The sequence below is a fragment of the Delphinapterus leucas genome, chromosome 21 (assembly GCF_059928025.1).
Source record: "Delphinapterus leucas isolate spDelLeu-1000000601 "Yukka" chromosome 21, BTC_Dleu_Yukka2, whole genome shotgun sequence".
Classification (NCBI taxonomy): Eukaryota; Metazoa; Chordata; class Mammalia; order Artiodactyla; family Monodontidae; genus Delphinapterus; species Delphinapterus leucas.
The window spans coordinates 33,417,135-33,442,749 of record NC_143149.1 but is presented as its reverse complement, the minus strand read 5'-3'; the positions used below and the strand labels follow the sequence as shown (position 1 = coordinate 33,442,749).

At 41.3% G+C, this 25,615-nt stretch overlaps 2 protein-coding genes and 1 long non-coding RNA gene across 6 annotated transcripts in view; 1 reads left to right on the top strand and 2 right to left on the bottom strand.

Moving 5' to 3' along the window:
- The window catches only part of FNTA (farnesyltransferase, CAAX box, subunit alpha), a 31,352-nt gene extending 20,148 nt beyond the window's left edge, over window positions 1-11,204 (bottom strand). For both annotated transcript variants that reach the window (XM_022571358.3, XM_022571359.2), the window contains exons 1-3: window positions 11,001-11,204; window positions 8,916-9,001; window positions 939-1,053 (exon numbers count right to left, since the gene is read on the bottom strand). In XM_022571358.3, coding sequence (XP_022427066.1) covers window positions 939-1,053; window positions 8,916-9,001; window positions 11,001-11,176 — 377 coding nt within the window. In that variant the 5' untranslated portion in view covers window positions 11,177-11,204. The remainder of the gene's footprint in view (window positions 1-938; window positions 1,054-8,915; window positions 9,002-11,000) is intronic.
- LOC149744458 (uncharacterized) lies at window positions 10,038-17,375 on the top strand. Its single transcript, XR_016391189.1, has 3 exons — window positions 10,038-12,511; window positions 13,923-14,112; window positions 15,224-17,375. It is a non-coding gene; the product is annotated as an uncharacterized LOC149744458 (long non-coding RNA).
- The window catches only part of HOOK3 (hook microtubule tethering protein 3), a 129,606-nt gene continuing 116,095 nt past the window's right edge, over window positions 12,105-25,615 (bottom strand). Inside the window, exons 24-25 of one of the 3 annotated variants that reach the window (XR_016391187.1) lie at window positions 14,179-14,471; window positions 12,105-12,991 (exon numbers count right to left, since the gene is read on the bottom strand). The gene's annotated coding sequence lies outside the window, so the exon portion shown is untranslated. The remainder of the gene's footprint in view (window positions 12,992-14,178; window positions 14,472-25,615) is intronic. The other 2 variants (XR_016391188.1, XR_016391186.1) reach the window with 2 other exon arrangements.

The window sequence follows — 25,615 nt, the reverse complement described above, 5'->3', positions numbered from 1 at the left end:
GTACAACATGCAACTAAAAGGCATTCCAGAGAGAGCCAACAGAGGAAAGAGAGAAGACATTATCAAAAGAACATAAAAAAAAAAAAAAATTCCCAAAGCTAAAGAAAAGGTTAAAATGAAGGAATGGGAATCTTCTCAATAGAGGCTGAAAGAAACAGAAAGACAGTTTTAAAAATCTAACGGAGAATGATTTCCAATCTAGAATTCTATCACTAAAGCTCGAAGAGACTGAAGACACTTTTAAATTTACGAAACCTCAGTAACAATTTCCATCACAGCCTTCTAAGAGTTTTCTTCTATTCAAGGATCTGGTCTATAAAATGAGAGTAAAGCAGGAAAGAGAAAGATGTGGGATCTAGGAAACAGGGACCCGACACAGGAAAGAGCTATGGACCAGACACACGGTGCCCAAGTCCTTGGAGAAGAAAGGAAGGAACTGAAGGGTTACCTGCTGTGCTCAACAGTAACGAGACATTCTACATGAGCAGAGAGTAGGGGAGACAGATAACTTGCTGGTAAAAAGAGAACAAAACTAAATAAAAAAGCCAATCTGTTAAAGGAAATATAAATATATGATGAAATGTGGGTCTGCATGAACCATGAACTGATTACTGTGATGGAGACAGTATAGGAGACTGAACTCTGTATCTTCCATAGCAGGAGTAATTTCTAAAGTGAAAAAATTAAAAATAATCAAGCATATGATTTACAATATAGAGGTGATTTTAAGAAAAAACACCTAGGAATTGTTGCCTCCAGGGAGTGGGACTCTGTAATGAGAAGGAATAGAGCAGAGATTGCTATTTTTCATTCAGTCTCTGACTTTTAAACTCATATGTGAATTGTTATTTTGATAAAAGTTATCATTAAGAAAAAAGTCATCCAAACTAAAACCTGTGACAGTCAGACAGGGAATATTAACGAGGTGTCTTACTTACCACACTGTGTAATTGGCTGCATTTAACTCGATAGCATCTCTGGTTAGTTTAAAAGCTCGTTCACTTCTCTCGTCACGCTGCAGGACAGCCCGGAAATAATCATAAACATCCTGAACTAGAAACAGAGCACACAACTGCATTAGGATGGTCTTTCTTGTTTAAAACAACCACTATAGTACAAAATGTTGTTTTACTCTATGAGGAAGATACTTTATCGTATGTATACGATTTATAACAATACGCAAAAGAAAGAAAATCCAATGACTATGACTGCCACCCTGATAACTTGTGTCACAGCCAGGATGCATGTACGGGGGTTGATGCCTGACTCCAGATCCCCCAGAGACCTTATGCATTAAAGAAAAATTAAGAGTGCATATATCCAAATATATTCTCTTAGCTGTTTTTCTCACATTTTATTTTGATCAGTTTTTTTAAACTGAAAAAGTAATATACACAATGATAGAAAACTCAAACAGTACAAAAAGGTTCATGCTAAGTTTCCATTCCACTAAATTCCCAGTTCTTCTCCCCAGAAGCAACTGTGGAGTGATTCTAATGTATCCTTCCAAATATATCCTATGCACACAAAAGTATATGTTCTAATTCCATCTTCTCATTTTTTTTTTTTTTTTAATACAAATGAGATCACATCCCACTCTAATGTCCTGGGCCTTACTTTTTTCACTCATACATTATTCAAGGTCGTATAAACTAGTAAATATCTCTATGGAAAACCACTTGGTAATATCTATTAAAAATTAAAAACTGGGGACTTCTCTGGTGGTGCAGTGGTTAAGAATCTGCCTACCAATGCAGGGGACACGGGTTCAAGCCATGGTCTGGGAAGATCCCACATGCCGCAGAGCAACTAAGCACGTGTGCCACAACTACTGAGCCTGAGCTCAAGAGTCCGCGCGTCACAACTACTGAAGCCTGCATGCCTAGAGCCTGCAAGCCACAACTACTGAGCCCGTGAGCCACAACTTACTGAAGCCCACAGGCCTAGAGCCCGTGCTCCACAAGAGAAGCCACCGCAATGAGAAGCCCATGCACCACAATGAAGAGTAGTCCCCGCTCGCCACAACTAGAGAAAGCCTGTGCACAGCAACAAAGACCCAACACAGCCAAAAATAAAGTGTTTCTCTAAAAAATAAATAAATAAATAAAAACTGACTACTCATTGACCTAACAATTCCAGTTCCAGTAAGTTTTCTTACAAATATACTCCTGTATGTGCCCAAAGCATCCAAGGAAATTTACCTAAGAAATAAAGAAATGAAGACTGGAAACAACTGAAATTTCCATGAGTAAAGAATGGGTTAAGTCCATCATGGTACACCCATACAACAAAATCCTATGCAGCTATTAGTAACGAGGCTGTTCTGTTATGTACTGAAATGGAACAATTGCTAAGACAGGTTGTTGAGTGAAAAACATAAGGTGCAGAGCAGCAGCTATTCGTTTAGTTAAAAATATATGCTTATTTATGAACATACGAGTTTGAGGAACAAGATGAGAAGATGACATAATTTTCAACCACATTCCCCGTTACAAAGTTTACTACATTTTTCAAACAGTTGCACAGCATTTCATTGTATGGGCACTCTATACCTAACTCGTCCCCTATAAATGAATGTTTAAATTGTTTTCATTCTTTCACTGTCCTATCATGGTATGTTTCTGCACACACGTGCAAATTCAGTACATCTGTAGGATGAATTCCTACAAGTGGAATTACTGGATCAAGGTTATGTGCACTGTTGATGCTGACAGACAGTGCCAAATTAACCTCTCAAAAAAGGTCTGTTCAATATATAGTCCCTCCAAGAATGTATGAATACACCGATTCTTTTTCCACATCCTCACTGACAGAGTATCAAAACTTCTGATCTTTGCCAATCTCTTAACTGAAGGAACTTAGACCTTTACAAATATTAACCTATTTTACTCTCATTTCCACAAGAGAAACAGGCTTAAGAGAGATTAACAAGTTCACATGGCCCAGTGTACTTTGGAGACAGAAGTTAAACCCCAATCTAGTCTGACACCAAAGCACACACTGCTAATCACAATGCTCATTTCACTGCAGCTGAAATGCCTTCACATCACAGCACAGATTAACATAGAGAACAGACTAAGGCCCTAAACAGACTACTAAAAAAACCCAGGTGTTAAATACTCCTCAATACTTGTTTTTCCACAATTAAAAATTTATGTGGACATGCTATGCTATTTTTCTTTTTTAAAAAATTTTTATTTATTATTTATTTGGCTGCGTCAGGTCTTAGTTGCAGCATGTGGGATTTCATTGCGGCACGCGGGATCTTTTGTTGCAGTGCACGGGCTCTTCGTTGTGGTGCGTGGGCCTCTCTCTAATTGTGGTGTGTGGTCTCCAGAGCGCATGGGCTCAGTAGTTGCAGCACGCAGGCTCTCTACTTGTGGCGCGTAGGCTCCAAAACATGCGGGCTCAGTAGTTGTGGCGTGTGGGCTCCAGAGTGCAAGGGCTTGGTAGTTGTGGAGCACGGGCTCAGTAGCTGTGGCGCATGGGCTTAGTTGCCCCACGGCACGTGGGTATGTTCCCTGACCAGGGATCGAACCTGCGTCCCCTGCATCGGAAGGTAGATTCTTAACCACTGGACCACCAGGAAAGTCCTGCTATTTTTCTTATAGCATATAATTTTCCAGTTACTGACAGGGTTCACAAACTTTTAGGAGGTCAATATGCATGAATACAATGTCAATATATCCTGATTTGCCTAACCATTCTGCTACTACTGGTTGTTTTCAATTTTGTTTTATAAAAATCACTACTTTAAGCATCCAATGACCTTTCATTAAAAAATTTTAAAAATTAAATATACAATACACACACATGTATTTATGTGTGTGCATGCAAGCACACATGGGTATGTATATAGTTTCATTAGACTACAACCCCAAAAAAGAAATTATCAGAGGAGAGCATGAATAATTATAGCTCTTTCTGAACATACAAAGGTCATCTACTCCTAAATACTACCTTTAAAATGCTGAATTTAATTTATACCGGAGTAAAATTTAGAAACAATATACATGGTAAATAACTATGGAATATTATGTGGTCATTAAGAACCAAGCTCCCAAATACTTTAAAATGTGTAACAAAATGCTTATAACATGTTAACTCTATATACAATGTATAAACACATTATTTTATATTCACACATGTACACATACATAGTATAAACCTAACTCTGTGGAAACATATTTTCCGAGGAGTGGAAGGCTATACACCAAATGTTAACAGTGGTTAGTTCTGGATGATTATACTCTTCTTTTGATGTTAACATCTTCAAATTTCTCTTCAATGAGCATGTGTTACTTTAAAAAATATTTTTTTTTGGCTGCACTGGGTCTCTGCTGTGGCGTCTGGGCTTTCTCTAGTTGAGGCGAGCAGGGCCTACTCTTCGTTGTGGTCACAGACTTCTCACTGCGGTGGCTTCTCCTGTTGCAGAGCACGGGCTCTAGGCGCATGGGCTTCAGTTGTTGTGGCACATGGGCTTAGTTGCTCTGTGGCATGTGGGATCTTCCCAGACCAGGGCTTGAACCCATGTCCCCTGCATTGGCAAGGTGGATTCTTTTTTTTTTTTTTTTTTTTTTGCGGTACGCAGGCCTCTCATTGTTGCGGCCTCTCCCGTTGCGGAACACAGGCTCCGGACGCGCAGGCCCAGCGGCCATGGCTCACGGGCCTAGCCACTCCGCGGCATGTGGGATCCTCCCGGACCGGGCCACGAACCCGCGTCCCCAGCATCAGCAGGCGGACTCTCAACCACTGCGCCACCAGGGAAGCCTGGCAAGGTGGATTCTTAACCACTGCGCCACCAGGGAAGTCCTCCAAAATATTTTTAATTAAAAAGAAATACATGTTCCGGGAGTCAGCCTGGAGGGCACAGAACACCACGCGCCCGCTTGGCCGCGCCATCCGGGTGGGGATGTGCACGGCCCTGGTCCCCCAGCCAGCCCGCCTGGGACTGGGGCGCAGCCCAGTGGCTCCCCGCCCGCTCCTCTCTCCTCACGCAGCCCCTCCGTACGATCCCTGGCGTGAGGCGGCCGAGCTGAGGCGCTGAGAGAAAAGGTAAATTGCAAAGCTCATCTTACAACCAGATCGACAGCATATTTTTTTTAGGACTCAAGAATCAACATTGGGCTATTTCCTAAGATTAAACCATGAAAGCCCACTTGGAGGCTGCAGAGCCATCTGCACACTTGAACCTGAAAAACGGACTTTTTTCATCGGGGAGATCTCCTTCTTCAGCTAAATCATCAGAAGTGGTGAGAAGAAAAGATCCCTACCCAACCAAACTCCTCCAGACAAATTAAATCAGTCCAGCGAGGAATGGAGCTGTACAGATCATTGGCCAGATCACCATCTTCTGCTTGCACCGCCACTGAGCCATCCCTCTAGGACTGCCACCTACATGCAGGTTGCACCCAGTGCAAGGCATCCAGCTAAGGCAGGGAATGGGAGCTGAAATCCTACCCCATTCACCAAGCCGAGTTTATTGGTGCATGGCCGTGTCTGCCCAGACGATGTGGCTCCTTTTTCAAATTTTCGCCAACGCACCCTGTATGGGCTAGTGGCATGTCTGACCACCCCACTCCCATATCCCAGTCCTACCCGGAATTCTATTCCTTACCTCAGATGGATTCAAGATTTTCATGAACAAGATAGGTTTCTTCCAAAAGATGAAATATTTGACCCAAATTGAAATTAATTTCATAGGTAAAGCTCAAAATATTACCATAGATGTGAATTATGTATGTATTTATGTATACATGTATATACAGTTATGTAGATACATATGTCTATGTATCAGAAGTTAGCACAACTTAAATTTGGTAAATGTTTAAAATAAAACTATTTTGAGTATTCAAAAAAAAAAAAAGAAAAGAAAGAAATACATGCTCTTTGTAAACACTGCAAACAATATAAAAGTACATGAAGTCTCCCATATCCAGTGCTACTCCCAGTGCACTGGATCTGTATCACTGGTAATGGCTGTTACCAGTTGATATGTCTCTCCAGACATTTTTCTAAGCAAATAAATGTAATCTTGCTCTTGTTTTTTAATGAAGTTGGCATAACACTTTCATTCTGCTTTTCATTTTGGCATTTCCCCCTCAGTGATATGTTCTTCCATGCCTGTGTATACACATCTACATCATTCTTGTTTCACTTTTCCATACAGTGGGCCTGGCATAATTTACATGTCAATGCTATTTTTTTGCAGAACAGATTCCTATAAGTGGGACTAGGATACTCAGTCTTAGGGCTATATGACCCTATATAATTTAGGGTCGTAAATAAATTTGGGATTATATAAATAGAATTTTATATTCATTAGATTTTTTTGATATTAACAGTCTGTTAATTAAAAATTACAAATTTAATATACTGTCATACTCAAAGTGTCTAAAACTTATGTGCCTTTTTTTCACTCAACACTGTTTCTGCGATCTGTCCCTATTATAACAGATCTAGATCCTCTTATTGGTTATGTAGCGCACAGCTGTATAACGATACATTTATCTATTCTCCAAAACACAAATATATAGCTGGTTTCCAATATTTTGTTCTTCCAAAAAATGCTGTGAATTGTAATAGCTATCACACACAGTGCTTACTATGAGTCAGCTACTGTTCTCTTATTTCATGTGTATACCTCACTCACTCTATAAAGTAGTTACTACTATCGTCCTCATTTTACACAGAAGAAGACAGAGATAATGAGAGGTTAAATAACTTGTCCAAGGTTACAGAGTCAGTAAAGTGGTGCAGTTAGAATCTGAACTAGGTGGTCTGGCTCTGAAGTCTGTGCTCTCAGCCTCCTAGTACATGTCTTCTGATGCCATAAGCCAGAGTGAACCCAGAATGTATCATGCGAAGCAGCATTTCAAGGTTGTAAGATATGAGCATTTTCTAGTTTTACTAAATATACACACAATAGTGCTTTCTAAAATGGCTAAACATATGAAAACTACCACCTGAAAAGCATGGATCTGTTCATATGTCTCAATATCTGATATCATAAAACAGTTTAAAATTATCTTTCATTCCTAATGATAATGGATTGTCCCCCTATTTAATGGCTAACGAAATTTTTTCTTCTATGAACTACAAGTTCATACCCTTTGTCTATTTTTTGATTAGTTTCCCTGTTTCTTTAACCTTTCGTAGGAATTCCTTATAAGGTTCTGAATATCGATCCTCTGTTTATACATCTTCTCTTACACTGCTGTTTGCTTTTTAACTTATTCATGGTGTCTTCTGTTGCACAAATTTAAAATTCTGATATAATCATTTATCAATTTTTGATCAATGGGTCATTATTTCTCTCCTTTCCTTTGTGGTTTGTAATAATGAGATATATATATATATATATATATATTTATTTATTTGTTTGTTTGTTTTTGCGGTACGCGGGCCTCTCAGTGTTGCAGCCTCTCCTGTTGCGGAGCACAGGCTCTGGATGCACAGGCTCAGCAGCCACGGCTCACGGGCCCAGCCGCTCCGCGGCATGTGGGATCTTCCCGGACCGGGGCAAGAACCCGTGTCCCCTGAATCGGCAGGCAGACTCCCAACCACTGCACCACCAGGGAAGCCCCTAATGATATATTTAAGAATTAAAAATGTTGATTTTTTTTTTTTACCCTGAAAAAAATGATTTTATTATTTTTAACTGAAAGAGAAATGAATGACTGTGTCAGTTTTCGAAAGGTACCTTATGAATCTGGAAAAGTTGTGGTTTTCATTTCTCAGATCACTAGTGAGGTTAACATCTCTTCATAGATATTTCTATTTCTTCTAGTGAATTATCTCTTCACATATAATATCTCTCACCAGTTTGGAAGTTTTGCAGGTTCATGCAGTTATACCTTCTGATCTTTTCCTCAATCAATTCGGAGTTTTACATCTTGCCTAATAATTCCTTCTTTACCCTAAGAATGAAAGATTATTCTATTTGCTTTAGTATGCTTACAGTTTTGCTTTAGGACTTTAATTCATCTGTAATTTATTTTCATGTAAGATATGAGATAGGGATACAATTCGATTTATATTCAAATCCACAGACAACTGTTACAAAACCATTACTTGACTGATCCATCTTTTTCATACAGATATGAAATGTCCTTTTTATCAAATATTGAGGTCCCACCTATACTGATGACCTATTTTTAGCTTCTTTATTAATCTATTTATTTCTGCACCAGTTCTACATGTTAATTATTAAGTTTAGTAGTACACTTTCATATTTGACAAGGCAAACCCTCACACCATTATTCTTTCTTTACATTCTTGACATTATCTCATAATCAGAAAAAATAATAATCGCTTTTTGTAAAAGAGGAATGATCTTGGATAACAGAGCCTTAACTGAAAGAAATATATACATAAAACTACAAAACTTGCATTCCATTTTGTTTACCCTTTCCTAGAAGAACAACTAACAATTAACATCTGCATGGCCTTCAATTTACAAAGCATTTCACATTCATTATGAAAGAATACTTTGTCAAAGAAAATAATCCACTCACTATCAGTAATATATTCCAGCTGAGCCTAACATTTCACAGCTAAAATATATTTCAAAATGCTCATGTTTCAACAACCAAAGTTTATCCTAAATAAAACAGTAAATCATTTCTGTTGTATCTCATGTGCAGATTAAACACTAAATGAAAAGCACAATCACACAGTGGTTACTATGTATTATAATGTAACATTCATTATTTAAACTTAAAATATGTCCACTCTTTGGACAAAATAAAACTTTTAATCATGAAAATAAATTACAAAACCTCACAAGATTAGCTTAAGTCATTTAGATCTTTATTAGACAAAAATCTATCATCTATCTAGTCACATAGTTGTGAATTTCAACTTTGCTACTAAGTTTGACTTACAGACCTTTCCCTAATAAAAAATAAACTTACATTTTTCACTATAAATGATCTGGACCACTGGATTGGGGCCATCATTCTGCGGCACTGGATCTATATCAGCCCATTCTGCTCTGTCCCTAAAAATACATATATTTTTCAGTGATTATAGTCAAGCGTGTAAGGAAAAGAAGAAATCTGATGTTTTTTTAAAAAGGCAACAATTACACTTTAACTTACAAATAACGTAACCATGGTTGGATTCTTCAAGACCAAGTGTTGCCACTTTGTTTGACATATTAAACTTTTAAGTAAAAGAAAAATAAAATGAATAATTTTCCAATTAAAGTTAATAAGTCAATAGTTTTCAAATTTAAAGTTTTTACATAAATGCAAAAGCAGGTTTTTGTAGCAAGTACACAATAGTTTTAAATTATAAATCAATCTAATTCATTGGTCTAATAAGGCTCTTTGGAATCAGTCAACAGTTTAAAAAAATTTGAATAACAATTTTTTATTTGAATACTCTGAATAACTAGAAAGTGATATTTAAAAGTAAAAGTAATCACTATCATTTTTGTACACTGAGAGGTGGTCCAGGTGGTCAGTAGAGTCTGGAATCTGTGGAACACTGGCTCTACCACTTAACTAGCTGTGTGACCCTGAGGAAGTTACTTAACCTCTCTGGGCCTCAATTTCTTCATTTATAAAATGGAGATGATACTATTACCAACCAACCTTAGAAGGCTACTTGGAGGTTTAAGTGAGATAATAGGTTAAGCTCTTAAAATATGCATAATAGTAAGCATATAATACACAGTATTATACTATATATACACTATTATACTATATATACCCTAACACACACAGTTAGCATATACAATATTATACAGGAAATACACTAAATGTACTATATAGTATTACTGTATGCTTAAATATATATGCTATATGTTATAAATGTAGCATATAATAAATGCATACAGTAAGTATTCAATGAATACTACTTCTCATCATCAATGCTAAAATAAATTACAGTGGCAACACTGGGTGCCTATAGACACTGCTGTGTAAACTGCTCAGTGTGACCAAATTTTCATTAACCACTCTTTTACTTACATTCTTTTCCTATTACCCATTTTTCAGTTCTCTGTACTCATCAGCTATTGACAGCAAAAATTCTGTGCTATCTAGACAAATCCTAAAATTGTGCCCATTATACAAGGAGAAATCCAGGGGAAACAATTACCCGAGGTGTGAGACCTATATGGGGAGTGGCATGAGAATGGTACCGCTGTCCTTCAGACACAGGGAAATAGGACACACTCAAGGGAAGAACCCGAGTATTTCACAGTTCAGAGAGGAGGTCTGAGGGCTATGGGGCCACCTCAACCAACTGAAATCACTAACACTGTAAACTCCAAGAACGAAATCTGCATAGTGGCTTTCACTCAATTCATAAACAACCTACGCAAATCAGTCATCTAATGGGTTTACCTAGAACTACAGAAGAAAAAATAAGACATGAGAAAAGTAAGGACTTCTCAGTCGTCTCTGCAGGCTCAAAATGCAGCTGGGGAACCAGCATGACCAATAGAAAGCAAAGAACTAACGGGGACGGGACTGGGTGGTGGCAAAGGTGGGGAGGAAAGGTGAGAAAGTTACAGCAGTACCCGACACTGCACATGGCTTGCACTAAGCACGAGGCGACGAGGGGATGCGTAACGGAGTTGAATTCTCATAGTCTCATCCTTACAGCCTAACTCGGTGCCTGGCTGACGCTGGGCGCTAGAAACACTGAAAGAAAACGCTGAATGAAAACGTCCCGGTCCCTAAAGATCTTACGCTAGTTCTCTCCGATTCCGCAGAACCAACCACGGGAAGCCCCGTTTCTAAAGCGAGCCAATCTGGACCTTCTTTGCGGTCCGACTGCACCCAAGCCCTTTGGCATTCGGACTACAGCAGGCCAGCGCTGTGGGTTCCGAAACCTCCACCGCCCAGAACGGTGACAGCGCGGGCCCCACCCCGCCGCTCCCGGCCGCCGGACGGCGAGGACGCGCTAGCTTCTGCCGCAGCCGCGCCCCGTGCAGCGCCGCGCGCGGGGGAGGGCCTCCCGCGCCGCGACCATGCCGTGGGCGTTACCTGTACAGGACATAGGTGGGCGAGTCCAGGCTCAGGAACCCGTCGTCCATAGGGGACGCCGCCGCCTCTTCTTGCGGCAGCTGGGGCGGCGGGGGATGCGGCTGGGGCGGCGGCGGCTCCGGCTGACCTGGCTCCCCGCCCTGCGCAGCCTCCCCGACACCGTCGGCGGCCGCCATCTCTCCTCGGCTCCCAGCTGAGGAGGTGCCGGAGGCCCCGCCCCTGCCCCGCCCCTCTCACGGCTACTTCCGGTTTTTCCGCTCCTACCATAGAGACGCGGGCCGGAGTGCCCAGCGCCCGCGCCCGCACCCTGGCCTGGCCGTCCCTGCTGGGCGCGGTTCTGCACTTCGGGCTGCATCACGCCACCTGGGACCCCAGGTTTCCCACTCGTCCTGTCCGCAGGCCTGTCCGAACGCTTGTAGCTGGTGCTTCGGAACGTACTAGTGTTGTTAGTTGTTAGTGTCGGCGGGAGAAGCTTGGGAGCCCTGGATAAGCAGCTGGCGCCCGTGCTCCGCGTTAGCCATCCAAGGGCATTTACGCTCCTTGCACACATTTTTTTTTTTTTTCTTTTGGATGCTGAGTTTATACCGCAGAATTTCAGTAATCCAGGATTTTAGTCTTTTGAAATTAAAGTTCTAATTATGCAAGGAATATGGGTATACATTATAGGAAAGGTAAACGTTTAACACTGACTACCTAGTATATGCCGGGCTTGCTCATGGCACAAAATAAACTCTGCAGTCAAGGGCTTTGCATTCTAGGGGAGGATAGCAGAATACGCCCCAAAATATGTACGTAGGAGTACAGGACATGCTTTGGTGTTTTGGTTATTTTGAGCTGTTGGCACTTGAAAAACAGTAAATGTGGGGAGAAGCTTTCTCCGAACTCCCTTACATTTCTAAAGACAGACCCTCCAAAATGAACTCAATTGCCGTTAAGTCCCCTCCCTGGGAGTTTCAAGAGTGGAAGTGGACGCCACACCCTGACAAGTTTTGTCAAATTGTCACATCTCCAACCTGTTCTTCTAAGGGCCCGCTCATCTTTCCTAAAAACCTTTTACTCTCCCCCAAGAGGCCTTCATCTCCCATCCCCTTTCCTTATTAAGGTGGTATTTAAGCCTGAGTTCTAAGCCATCTCAGGGAGTTGCTAATTTTTCTCTGGGTATCTCTAGGTATTTTTCTATTTTCTCTAAGGTATACACGAGGTATACATGTTAATAAAACTCCTTTTGTTTTTCTCTTGTTAATCTGTCTTTTATTACTGGGGTTTCAACCAAGAACTCAGAAGGGTGGAAGGAAAATTATTTTTCACCTTCAGCAGTAGATTTTCAGGAAGGCTTTTCAGGGGCTGTTTGAGCAGAGACCTGTGAGAGGAAAAAGCATACCAGTCAGAGAACAGGAAGTGCGTGCTTGGTGCGATCTTGGTTCGGCAAGGATGCCAGCAGGGCTGAAGGCCTGTGAGTGAGGGGAAGGAACTGGTGGGTGATAAGATTGAAGAAGCAGCCAAGGATCATGGTAAGGATTTGGATTTTTATTATTATTTTTATTGTGGTAAAATAGTCATAACATGAAACTTATATTTTTAATCATTTTTAAGTATATAGTTTGGTGATGTTAAGTACATTCACATTGATGTGCAGCCATGGCCACCATCCATCTCCAGAACTTTATCATCTTCCCAACTGAAACTCTGTCCACATCAAACACTCCCCATTCCCCACCCAATCCCGCCCCGGCCCCTTGTAACCACTATTCTACATTCTGTCTCCGTGAGTATGACTATTCTAGGTCCTCATGGAAGTAGAATCATACAGTATTTGTCCTTTGGTGTCTGGCTTATTTCAGTTTGCATAATGTCCTCCAGGTTCATCCACGTTGTAACATGTGTCAGAATTTCCTTTTTAAAGGCTGAATAATATTCCATTGTATGTATAGGCCACATTTTGTTTATCCAATCATTTGATAATGAACATTTGGGTTGCTTTCACCTTTTGGCTGTTGAGAATAATGAAATACCTGTTAGAGACCCCGCTTTCACTTTTGGGTATTTACCCAGTGTGGGATTGCTTGACATACAGTAATTCTATGTTTAGGTTTTTGGGAACTGTTTTTCACAGCATCTGTGCAAGGGTTCCAGTTTCTTCCCATACTCACCGATGCTTGTTTCCTGGTTTTGTTTTGATAACCATCTGAATGAATGTGAACTGGTATCTTCACTTTGCATTTCCCTAATTATTAGTGATGTTGAGCATCTTTTAATGTGCTAATTAACATTTGTGGGATTTGATTTTAAGTGGAAATTAGTGGAAGATTTTGAGTAAAGGAGGGACATGTGATTTACATTTTTAAAGGATTATTTTGGCTACCATGTGTGAAATACACAAAGTAGAAAGGCAAGAATGGAAACAGATGAGTGTAAAGCTATTGTAGCAGTCTGGGCAAAAGGTCAAAGTGTTTAAATTATGCTTCACAATTCACTGATCGATCATAAAGTCATTTTAGTGGGTCCTATGGTGGACAAGGTGACCCACCAGTCCTCCTCCAAGGAGGAACTTGCTGCCCAGCTTTGGGGAGTGCAGTCAGCAGCCAGCCTCCTGCGTGGCCTGAGGACAGCCCACAATGGACTGCTAAGAGACAGAGGGCCTCTTAGGTATGAGGGCCCAGCCATCGCAGCCTGACGGGGACCACTGACAGGTGCCACACGGCTTCCACCTGGGAGGCTGAGACCTCACAGGCCTTGCAGTTTGACCACACGGGTGTTGGTCCCAAGTTCCATCTTAGTATCTGATTCCATGACCAGCATTTTTTGGAGTGTTTAATGAGTATTTCAAAAACTGAAATACAGTGGAATAGAAAATAGTGCACAGTGCATTTAGAAGAAGAAAGTAATTTTTGGTGAAGTTTTTTTTTTTTTTTTTTTTTGCAGTATGCAGGCCTCTCACTGTTGTGGCCTCTCCCGTTGCGGAACACAGGCTCCGGACATGCAGGCACAGCGGCCACGGCTCACGGGCCCAGCCGCTCTGCGGCATGTGGGATCTTCCCGGACCGGGGCACGAACCCGTGTCCCCTGCATCGGCAGGCAGACTCTCAACCACTGCGCCACCAGGGAAACCCTGGTGACGTTTTTTTAAACTTATATATGTTCAGGTGTAATGGGTCATGTTGTAAAACGTATTTCTTACCGTGGGTCGTGGTCAACAATTTTAGAAAACAATGGACTGTATCGGTTCAGTTGGAGGTGATGAACAGTGTATGGATTCTGGATGTTCTTTGAAGGTTAATCTGATAGGATTTGCTGACAGCTTAACTGGATGGAGGATGCAAGACCCAAAAATAGTTAAGAATGACTCCAAGGTGACAGTTCCTTTTGATCAGAGTAGACAAAACTCCCTTTGACCATCCAATCCTGATTTAGTTCAGTTGTTCACTGTGTTCTTTCCCTATGGATTTACATCCATGCATATATTTCTGGTGGCTTTAAAAGAAAAAAAAAAACAGAGTCATACTTATTTGGCAAATTTTAGTATTGAATGGATATAGATCTTTCTGGGCTACAATATAGCTTCTCTGTCCTTCCTGATCCTTTGATATGTATCTCTCCAAATCGCAATAACCTAATAAGTCCTCCAAAGTCTAATAAATCACAGAACATATTCTTTTTTTAAAAATAAATTTACTTATTTATTATTTATTTCTGGCTGCGTTGGGACTTTGTTGCTGTGCACGGGCTTTCTTTAGCTGCGGTGATCAGGGGCTACTCTTTGTTGCAGTGCGCGGGCTTCTCATTGCAGTGGCTTGTTAGGGAACACGGGCTCTAGGCACACAGGCTTCAGTAGTTGTGGCACGTGGGCTCAATAGTTGTGGCTTGCGGGCTCTAGCGTGCAGGCTAAGAAGTTGTGGCACACAGGCTTGTTTGCTCTGTGGCATGTGGGACCTCCTGGACCAGGGCTCGAACCCATGTCCCCTGCAGTGGCAGGCGGATTCTTAACCACTGCGCCACCAGGGAAGTCCCAGAACATATTCTTTAAAGTTGTCAGTTATAGGAAAGGAAAATCAATGACTGCTGCCACTATTTCAAGATAGGTACCCTACACTCCATTAGCTCTCCCATCAAACCAGTGCAAATAAGAATACAATCTGAGTTAAAAAAAGACTGGCTGATCCTCTTTCAAAACAGCTGGATACCTGTCAGCACATGGATGTTCTAAACCTGTCATTGTCTTCTAGATCCTTGCGATGTGCTTTGAATTGTGCACCAACACTCCTGCCTTCTTACCAATCCCTGAGGATATCAGAAGCAGTCTACAGATGCTTGGTGAAAATACGATCAGAAAAATGAAAGCCAGAGAAGGGAAACTGTAAGACAGGGTAGAAGAAAGTCATCACCCCAGAGGAGGGACAGATGGGATCTGGACGAATATCCATAAGGACACACAACTGCTGTCTCATTTGAGACCAAAAAAACCCTGTGGAGAAGCAGGGCAATTGTTGATTCTCCACTTTACAAGTGAGAACCTGAGCCAGGCCTGACGCACTTGTTACAGAACATGGAGAAGAATGACAGGAAATGGACACTCATGAAACCTATGCCTGCCTCGCCAGTTTCAAAGGGTGCCTTCCTCTGTCCAGTACTTCTTAACCCTGGCTGCATCTTAGAATCACGTGGACAGTTTTAATGAAACTCCAGTGACTGAGCCCCAGCCTCAGGGATTCTAATTTCATTGGCTGAGGGTGAGGGCTTGGCATCAGCATACTTTAAAAGCTCCCCCCATAATTCTAAGGTGTAGCCCAGGTTGAAAACGACGGCTCAATGAGTCCACAGTACAGACTTTGTCATCAGGGTTCCTGGGGAAAGTTAAGATGCCACAGTGCTAGTGGGAGAGCGTAGGCAGGGTTGATCAACAATCAGTATGTTGTGCTAAATACAGAAATCAACCAATCAATGAACAATTTTTTTAAAATTACCATTAATTATACAAATAAACTAAATCACAATGTGTGTGTAAATAAAACTACTTAACAAGTGATATAAGTTGCAGTGCAAATTGTTCATCAGTTTTTTATTGAGGTGTATTTTACCTATCACAAAATTTATCTCATCCATGTGTACGGTTCATCATCTGGTTCTGACTTCTTGGGAATTACTGATATGAGCTTTTCATTGGTAGGGCCGTCACTAGCTACATGATGCTCTCAGTTTGACTGCACTCTTCCAGAGTTTACCCATAAGTTTGATAATGATTAGGTGCCTGGGGATTGTGTTAAATGCTTGAGCTTTCAACTTCCCCCGATGCTCTTTAAGCTTCAACATTTTCTCTCTTGGCTACAATCAGGGAGGTTGGTACTTTCAGGGCCCTGGTTGCACTCCAGGAGCTAGTACTAGAAACGTGTGAGCTAGACGGAGGGGAGGGCAGGAAGGGTGAAAGCACATGAATATTGGTTAATCGAGAACCAGAACCAGGAGCCTGTGATTGTCTTTTGGCTCCACCACCACGAAGCACCTGAGGCTATGCCCAGCTGGGTCAGGACAGTCATAACAGACAGTAAAGCAGTGGCTGAGTGGAGCCCAGTCATAAATAAGACAGAGGCACAAGGCAGTGGAGTGATCGGTTCAAGATGGCGGAGTAGAAAGATGTGCGCTCACTCCCTCCTGCAAGAGCACCAGAATCACAACTAACTGGTGAACAATCATCGACAGGAAGACACTAGAACTCACCAAAAAAGATACCCCACATCCAAAGACAAAGGAGAAGCCACAATGAGATGGTAGTAGGGGCGCAATCACAATAAAATCAAATCCCATAACCACTGGGTGGGTGACTCACAAACTGGAGAACACTTATACCACAGAAGTCCACCCACTGGAGTGAAGGTTCTGAGCCTCACGTCAGACTTCCAAACCTCGGCGTCCAGCAACAGGAGGAGGAATTCCTAGAGAATCAGAATTTGAAGGCTAGCGGGATTTGACTAGAGGACTTTGACAGGACTGGGAGAAACAGAGACTCCACTCTTGGAGGGCACACACAAAGTAGTGTGCACATCAAGACCCAGGGGAAGGAGCAGTGACCCCATAGGAGACTGAACCAGACCTACCTGCTGGTGTTGGAGGGTCTCCTGCAGAGGCCGGGGGGTGGCTGTGTCTCACCATGAGGACAAGGACACTGGCAGGAGAAATTCTGGGAAGTACTCCTTGGCGTGAGCCCTCCCAGAGTCTGACATTAGCCCCACCAAAGAGCTGGGTAGCCTCCAGTGCTGGGTCGCCTCAGGCCAAACAACCAACAGGGAGGGAACCCAGCCCCACCCATCATAGTGGATTAAAGTTTTACTGAGCTCTTCCCATCACAGCAACACCCAGCTCTACCCACCACCAGTCGCTCCCATCAGGAAACTTGCACTAGCCTCTTAGATAGCCACATCCACCAGAGGGCAGACAGTAGAAGCAAGAACTACAATCCTACAGCCTGTGGAACAAAAACCACATTCACAGAAAGATAGACAAGATGAAAAGGTAGAGGGCTATGTACCAGATGAAGGAACAAGATAAAACCCCAGAAAAACAACTAAATGAAGTGGAGATAGGCAACCTTCCAGAAAACGAATTCAGAATAATGATAGTGAAGATGGTCCAGGACCTCGGAAAAAGCATGGAGGCAAAGATCGAGAAGATGCAAGAAATGTTTAACAAAGACATAGGAGAATCAAAGAACAAATGAACAGAGATGAACAATACAATAACTGAAATGAAAAATACACTAGAAGGAATCACAAGCAGAATAATTGAGGTAGAAGAACGGAAAACTGACCTGGAGGACACAATGGAGGAATTCACTGCCGTGGAACACAATAAAGAAAAAAGAATGAAAAGAAATGAAGACAGCCTAAGAGACAACTGGGACGACATTAAACGCAGCAACATTCACATTATAGGGGTCCCAGAAGGAGAAGAGAGAGAGAAAGGACCCAAGAAAATATTTGAAGAGATTATAGTTGAAAAATTCCCTAACATGGGAAAGGAAATAGCCACCCAAGTCCAGGAATTGCAGAGAGTCCCAGCCAGGATAAACACAAGGAGAAACACACCGAGACACATAATAATCAAATTGACAAAAATTAAAAACAAAGAAAAATTATTGAAAGCAATAAGGGAAAATGACAAATAACATACAAGGGAACTCCCATAAGGTTAATAGCTGATTTCTCAGCAGAAACTCTACAAACCAGAAGGGAGTGGCACGATATATTTAAAGTGATGAAAGGAAAGAACCTACAACCAAGATTACTCTACCCAGCAAGGATCTCATTCAGATTCAATGGAGAAATCTAAAGCGTTACAGACAAGCAAAAGCTAAGGGAATTCAGCACCACCAAACCAGCTCTACAAGAAATGCTAAAGCAAATGGTAATAAGAACATACATATAGATAATTACCTTAAACATGAATGGATTAAATGCTCCAACCAAAATACACAGGCTCGCTGAATGGTTAAAAAAACAAGACCCATATATATGCTGTCTACAGGAGACTCACTTCTGACCTAGGGACACATACAGACTGAAAGTGAGGGAATGGAAAAAGCTATTCCATGCAAATGGAAATCAAAAGAAAACTGGAATAGCAATACTCATATCAGATAAAATAGACTTTAAGGAATGTTACAAGAGACAAGGAAGGACACTACATAATGATCAAGGGATCAATCCAAGAAGAAGATAGAACAATTATAAATATATATGCACCCAACAAAGGAGGACCTCAATACATAAGGCAATTGCTAACAGCTATAAAAGAGGAAATTGACAGTAACACAATAATAGTGGGGGACTGTAGCACCTCACACCAACGGGCAAATCATCCAGACAGAAAATAAGGAAACACAAGCTTTAAATGACACAACACACCACATAGATTTAATTGATATTTATAGGGCATTCCATCCAAAAACAGGAGATTACACTTTCTTCTCAAGTGCACATAGAACATTCTCCAGGATAGATCACTTCTTGGGTCACAAACCAAGCTTGGTAAATTTAAGAAAATTGAAATCATATCAAGCATCTTTTCCGACCACAACGCTATTGGAAAAAAACGTAAAGAACACAAACACATGGAGGCTAAACAGTATGTTACAAAATAACCAAGTGATCACTGAAGAAATCAAAGAGGAAATCAAAAAATACCTAGAGACAAATTACAAAGAAAACACAACGATCCAAAACCTATGGGATGCAGCAAAAGCAGCTCTAAGGGGGAAGTTTATAGCTATACAAGCCTACCTCAAGAAACATGAAAAATCTCAAATAAACAATCTCACGTTACACCTAAAGGAACCAGAGGAAGAAGAAGAGACAAAACCCAAAGTCAGTAGAAGAAAAGAAATCATAAAGATCAGAGCAGAAATAAATGAAATAGAAACAAAACAATAGCAAAGATCAATAAAACTAAAAGCTGATTCTTTGAGAAAATAAATAAAATTGATAAACCTTTAGCCAGACTCATCAAAAAAAGAGGGAGAGGACTCAAATCAATAAAAACAGAAATGAAAAAGGAAAAGTTACAACAGACAATGCAGAAATACAAAGCATCCTAAGAGACTAATACAAGCAGCTCCATACCAATAAAATGGACAACCTGGAAGAAATGGACAGACTCTTAGAAAGGTATAACCTTCCAAGAGTGAACCAGGAAGAAACAGAAAATATGAACAGACCAATAACAAATAATGAAATTGAAACTGTGATTAAAAATCTTTCAACAAACAAAAGCCCAGGACCAGATGACTTCACAGGTGAATTCTATCGAACATTTAGAGAAGAGCTAACACCCATCCTTCTCAAACTCTTCCAAAAAATTGCAGAGGGAGGAACACTCCCAAACTCATTCTATGAGGCCACCATCACCCTGATACCAAAACCAGAAAAAGATACTACAAAAAAAGAAAATCACAGACCAATATCACTGATGAATATAGATGTAAATAAACAAAATACTAGCAAACATAATCCAACAACACATTAAAAGGATCATACACCATGATCAAGTGGGATTTATCCCAGGGATGCAAGGATTCTTCAATATATGCAAATCAATCAATGTGACACACCATAAAACAAATTGAAGAAGGAAAACGTATAATCATCTCAATAGATGCAGAAAAAGCTTTTGACAAAATTCAACACCCATTTATGATAAAAACTCTCCAGAAAGTGGGCATACAGGGAACCTACCTTAACATAATAAAGATTATATACGACAAACCCACAGCAAAAATCATTCTCAATGGTGAAAAACTGAAAGCATTTCCTGTAAGATCTGGAACAAGACAAGGATGTCCACTGTCGCCACTATTATTCAACATAGTTTTGGAAGTCCTAGCCATGGCAATCAGAGAAGAAAAAGAAATAAAAGGAATCCAAATTGGAAAAGAAGTAGTAAAACTCACACTGTTTGCAGATGACATGATACTATACATTAGAGAATCCTAAAGATGCTACCAGAAAACTACTAGAGCTAATCAATGAATTTGGTAAAGCTGCAGGATACAAAATTAATGCACAGAAATCTCCTGTATTCCTATACACTAATATCGAAAGATCAGAAAGAGAAATTAAGGAAACAATCCCATTCATCACTGCAACAAAAAGAATAAAATACCTAGGAAAACCTACCTTAGGAGGTAAAAGACCTGTACTCAGAAAACTATAAGATACTGATTAAAGATATCAAAGATGACACAACAGTTGGATAGATATACCATGTTCTTGGATTGGAAGAATCAATATTGTGAAAATGACTATACTACCCAAAGCAATCACAGATTCAATGCAATCCCCATCAAATTACCAGTGGTATTTTTTAAAGAACTAGAACAAAAAAATCTTAAAATTTGTATGGAGACATAAAAGACCCCAAATAGCCAAAGCAGTCTTGAGGGAAAAAAACGGAGCTGGAGGAATCAGACCCCTGACTTCAGACTGTACTACAAAGCTACAGTAATCAAGACAGTATGGTACTAGCACAAAAACAGAAATATAGATCAATGGAACAGGATAGAAAGCCCAGAGATAAACCCATGCACCTATGGTCAACTAATCTATGACAAAGGAGGCAAGGACATACAATGGAGAAAAGACAGTCTCTTCAATAAGTGGTGCTAGGAAAACTGGACAGGTACATGTAAAAGAATGAAATCAGAACACTCCCTAACACCATACACAAAAATAAACTCAAAATGGATTAGAGACGTAAATGTAAGACCAGACACTCTAAAACTCTTACAGGAAAACATAGGAAGAACACTCTGACAAAAATTACAGTAAGATATTTTTTTGATCCACCTCCTAGAGTAATGGAAATAAAAACAAAAATAAACAAATGGGACCTAATGAAACTTAAAAGCTTTTGCAAAGTAAAGGAAACTACAAACAAGATGAAAAGACAACCCTCAGAATGGTAGAAAATATTTGCAAATGAATCAACGGACAAAGGATTAATCTCCAAAATATATAATCAGCTCATGGAGCTCAATATTAAAAACACAAACAACCCAATCCAAAAATTTAGGCAGAAGACCTAAATAAACATTTCCCCAAAGAAGACATACAGATGGCCAAGAGGCACATGAAAAGCTGCTCAACATCACTAATTATTAGAGAAATGCAAATCAAAACTACAATGTGAGGACTTCCGGAAAGATGGCAGAAGAGTAAAACGCGGAGATGACCTTCGTCCGCACACATAGACCAGAAATACATCTACACGTGGAACAACTCCTACAGAACACCTACTGAACGCTGGCAGAAGACCTCAGACCTCCCAAAAGGCAAGAAACCCCCCACGTACTTGGGTAGGGAAAAAGAATAAACAGAGACAAAAGGATAGGGTCGGGACCTGCACGTGTGGGAGGGAGCTGTGAAGGAGGAAAGGTTACCACACACTAAGAAGCCCCTTCGCGGCCGGAGACTGCGGGTGGCGGGAGGCGGGGAGCTTCGGAGCCACGGAGGAGAGCACAGCAACAGGGGTGCAGAGGGCAAAACGGGGAGATTCCCGCACAGAGGATCTGTGCCGACCGGCACTCACCAGCCCGAGAGGCTTGCCTGCTCACCCACCGGGGCAGGCGGGGCTGGGAGTTGAGGCTCAGGCTTCGGTTGGAGCGCAGGGAGAGGACTGGGGTTGGCGGCGTGAACACAGCCTGCAGGGGGTTAGTGAGCCACGGCTGGCCGGGAGGGAGTCCAGGGAAAAGGCTGGACCTACCGAAGAGGCAAGAGACTCTTTCTTCTCTCTTTGTTTCCTGGTGCGCGAGGAGAGGGGATTAAGACCGCTGCTTAAAGGAGCTCCAGAGAGGGGCGCGAGCCACGGCTAAAAGCGCGGACCCCAGAGACGGGCATAAGACGCTAAGGCTGCTGCTGCCGCCACCAAAAAGCCTGTGTGCGAACACAGGTCACTTTCCACACCTCCCTTCCGGGGAGCCTGTGCAGCCCGCCACTGCCAGGGTCCCGGGATCCAGGGACAACTCCCCCGGGAGAACGCACGGCGCGCCTCAGGCTGGTGCAACGTCATGCCGGCCTCTGACGCCGCAGGCTCGACCCGCACTCCGTGCCCCTCCCTCCCCCCGGCCTGAGTGAGCCAGAGCCCGTGAATCAGCGGCTCCTTTAACCCCGTCCTGTCTGAGCGAAGAAAAGACGCCCTCCAGCGACCTACACGCAGAGGCGGGGCCAAATCCAAAGCTGAGCCCCTGGGAGCTGTGAGAACAAAGAAGAGAAAGGGAAATCTCTCCCAGCAGCCTCAGAAGCAGCGGATTAAAGCTCCACAATCAACTTGATGTACCCTGCTTCTGTGGAATACATGAATAGACAACGAATCATCCCATATTGAGGAGGTGGACTTTGAGAGCAAGATTTATGATTTTTTTCCCCTTTTCCTCTTTTTGTGAGTGTGTATGTGTATGCTTCTGTGTGAGATTTTGTCTGTATAGCTTTGCTTCCACCATTTGTCCCAGGGTTCTATCTGTCCGTTTTTTTGTTTTTCTGTTATTCTCTTAATAATTATTTTTTTATTTTAATAACTTTATTATATTTTATCTTTATTTTATTTTACTTTATCTTCTTGCTTTCTTTTTTCCTTCCTTCCCTCCTTCCTTCCTTCCTCCCTCCCTCCTTTCTTTCTTTCTTTCTTCCTTCCTTCCTTCCTTCCTTTCTTCCTACTTCTACTAATTCTTTCTCTCTACTTTTTCTCCCTTTTATTCTGAGCTGTGTGGATGAAAGGCTCTTGGTGCTGCAGCCAGGAGTTAGAGCTGTGCCTCTGAGGTGGGAGAGCCAACTTCAGGACACTGGTCCACAAGAGACCTCCCAGCTCCACATAATATCAAATGGCGAAAATCTCCCAGATATCTCCATCTCAACACCAGCACCGAGCTTCACTCAACGACCAGCAAGCTACAGTGCTGGACATCCTATGCCAAACAACTAGCAAGACAGGAACACAAACCCACCCATTAGCAGAGAGGCTGCCTAAAATCATAATAAGTCCACAGACACCCGAAAACACACCCACCAGACGTGGACCTGCCCACCAGAAAGACAAGATCTAGCCTCATCCACCAGAACAGAGGCACTAGTCCCCTCCACCAGGAAGTCTACAAAACCCACTGAGCCAACCTTAGCCACTGGGGACAGACACCAAAAACAACGGGAACTATGAACCTGCAGCCTGCAAAAAGGAGACCCCAAACAAAGTAAGAGAAGCAGAATGAGAAGACAGAAAAACACACAGCAGATGAAGGAGCAAGATAAAAACCCACCAGACCTAACAAATGAAGAGGAAATAGGCAGTCTACCTGAAAAAGAATTCAGAATGATAGTAAAGATGATTCAAAATCTTGGAAATAGAATAGAGAAAATGCAAGAAACATTTAACAAGGACCTAGAAGAACTAAAGATGAAATAAGCAACGATGAACAGCACAATAAATGAAATTAAAAATACTCTAGATGGGATCAATAGCAGAATAACTGAGGCAGAAGAACGGATAAGTGACCTGGAAGATAAAATAGTGGAAATAACTACTGCAGAGCAGAATAAAGAAAAAAGAATGAAACTGAGGACAGTCTCAGAGACCTCTGGGACAACATTAAATGCACCAACATTCGAATTATAGGGGTTCCAGAAGAAGAAGAGAAAAAGAAAGGGACTGAGAAAATGTTTGAAGAGATTATAGTTGAAAACTTCCCTAATATGGGAAAGGAAATAGTTAATCAAGTCCAGGAAGCACAGAGAGTCCCATACAGGATAAATCCAAGGAGAAATATGCCAAGACACATACTAAGCAAACTGTCAAAAATTAAATACAAAGAAAACATATTAAAAGCAGCAAGGGAAAAACAACAAATAACACACAAGGGAATCCCCATAAGGTTAACAGCTGATCTTTCAGCAGAAACTCTGCAAGCCAGAAGGGACTGGCAGGACATATTTAAAGTGATGAAGGAGAAAAACCTGCAACCAACATTACTCTACCCAGCAAGGATCTCATTCAGATTTGATGAAGAAATTAAAACCTTTACAGACAAGCAAAAGCTGAGAGAGTTCAGCACCACCAAACCAGCTTTACAACAAATGCTAAAGGAACTTATCTAGGCAAGAAACACAAGAGAAGGAAAAGACCTACAATAACAAACCCAAAACAATTAAGAAAATGGGAATAGGAACATACATATCAATAATTACCTTAAATGTAAATGGACTAAATGCTCCCACCAAAAGACACAGATTGGCTGAATGGATTCAAAAACAAGACTCATATATATGCTGTCTACAAGAGACCCATTTCAGACCTAGAGACACATACAGACTGAAAGTGAGGGGATGGAAAAAGATATTCCATGCAAATGGAAACCAAAAGAAAGCTGGAGTAGCAATTCTCATATCAGACAAAATAGACTTTAAAATAAAGACTATTAGAAGAGACAAAGAAGGACACTACATAATGATCAAGGGATCGATCCAAGAAGAAGATATAACAATTGTAAATATTTATGCACCCAACAGAGGAGCACCTCAATACATAAGGCAAATACTAACAGCCATAAAAGGGGAAATCGATAGTAAAACATTCATAGTAGGTGACTTTAACACCCCACTTTCACCAATGGACAGATTGTCCAAAATGAAAATAAATAAGGAAACACAAGCTTTAAATGATACATTAAACAAGATGGACTTAATTGATATTTATAGGACATTCCATCCAAAAACAACAGAATACACATTTTTCTCTAGTGCTCATGGAACATTCTCCAGGATAGATCATATCTTGGGTCACAAATCAAGGCTTGGTAAATTTAAGAAAATTGAAATTGTATCAAGTATCTTTTCCGACCACAATGCCATGAGACTAGATATCAATTACAGGAAAAGATCTGTAAAAAATACAAACACATGGAGGCTAAACAATACACTACTTCATAACGAAGTGATCACTGAAGAAATCAAAGAGGAAATCAAAAAATATCTGGAAACAAATGACAATGGAGACACGACGACCCAAAATCTATGGGATGCAGGAAAAGCAGTTCTAAGAGGGAAGTTTATAGCAATACAATCCTACCTTAAGAAACAGGAAAC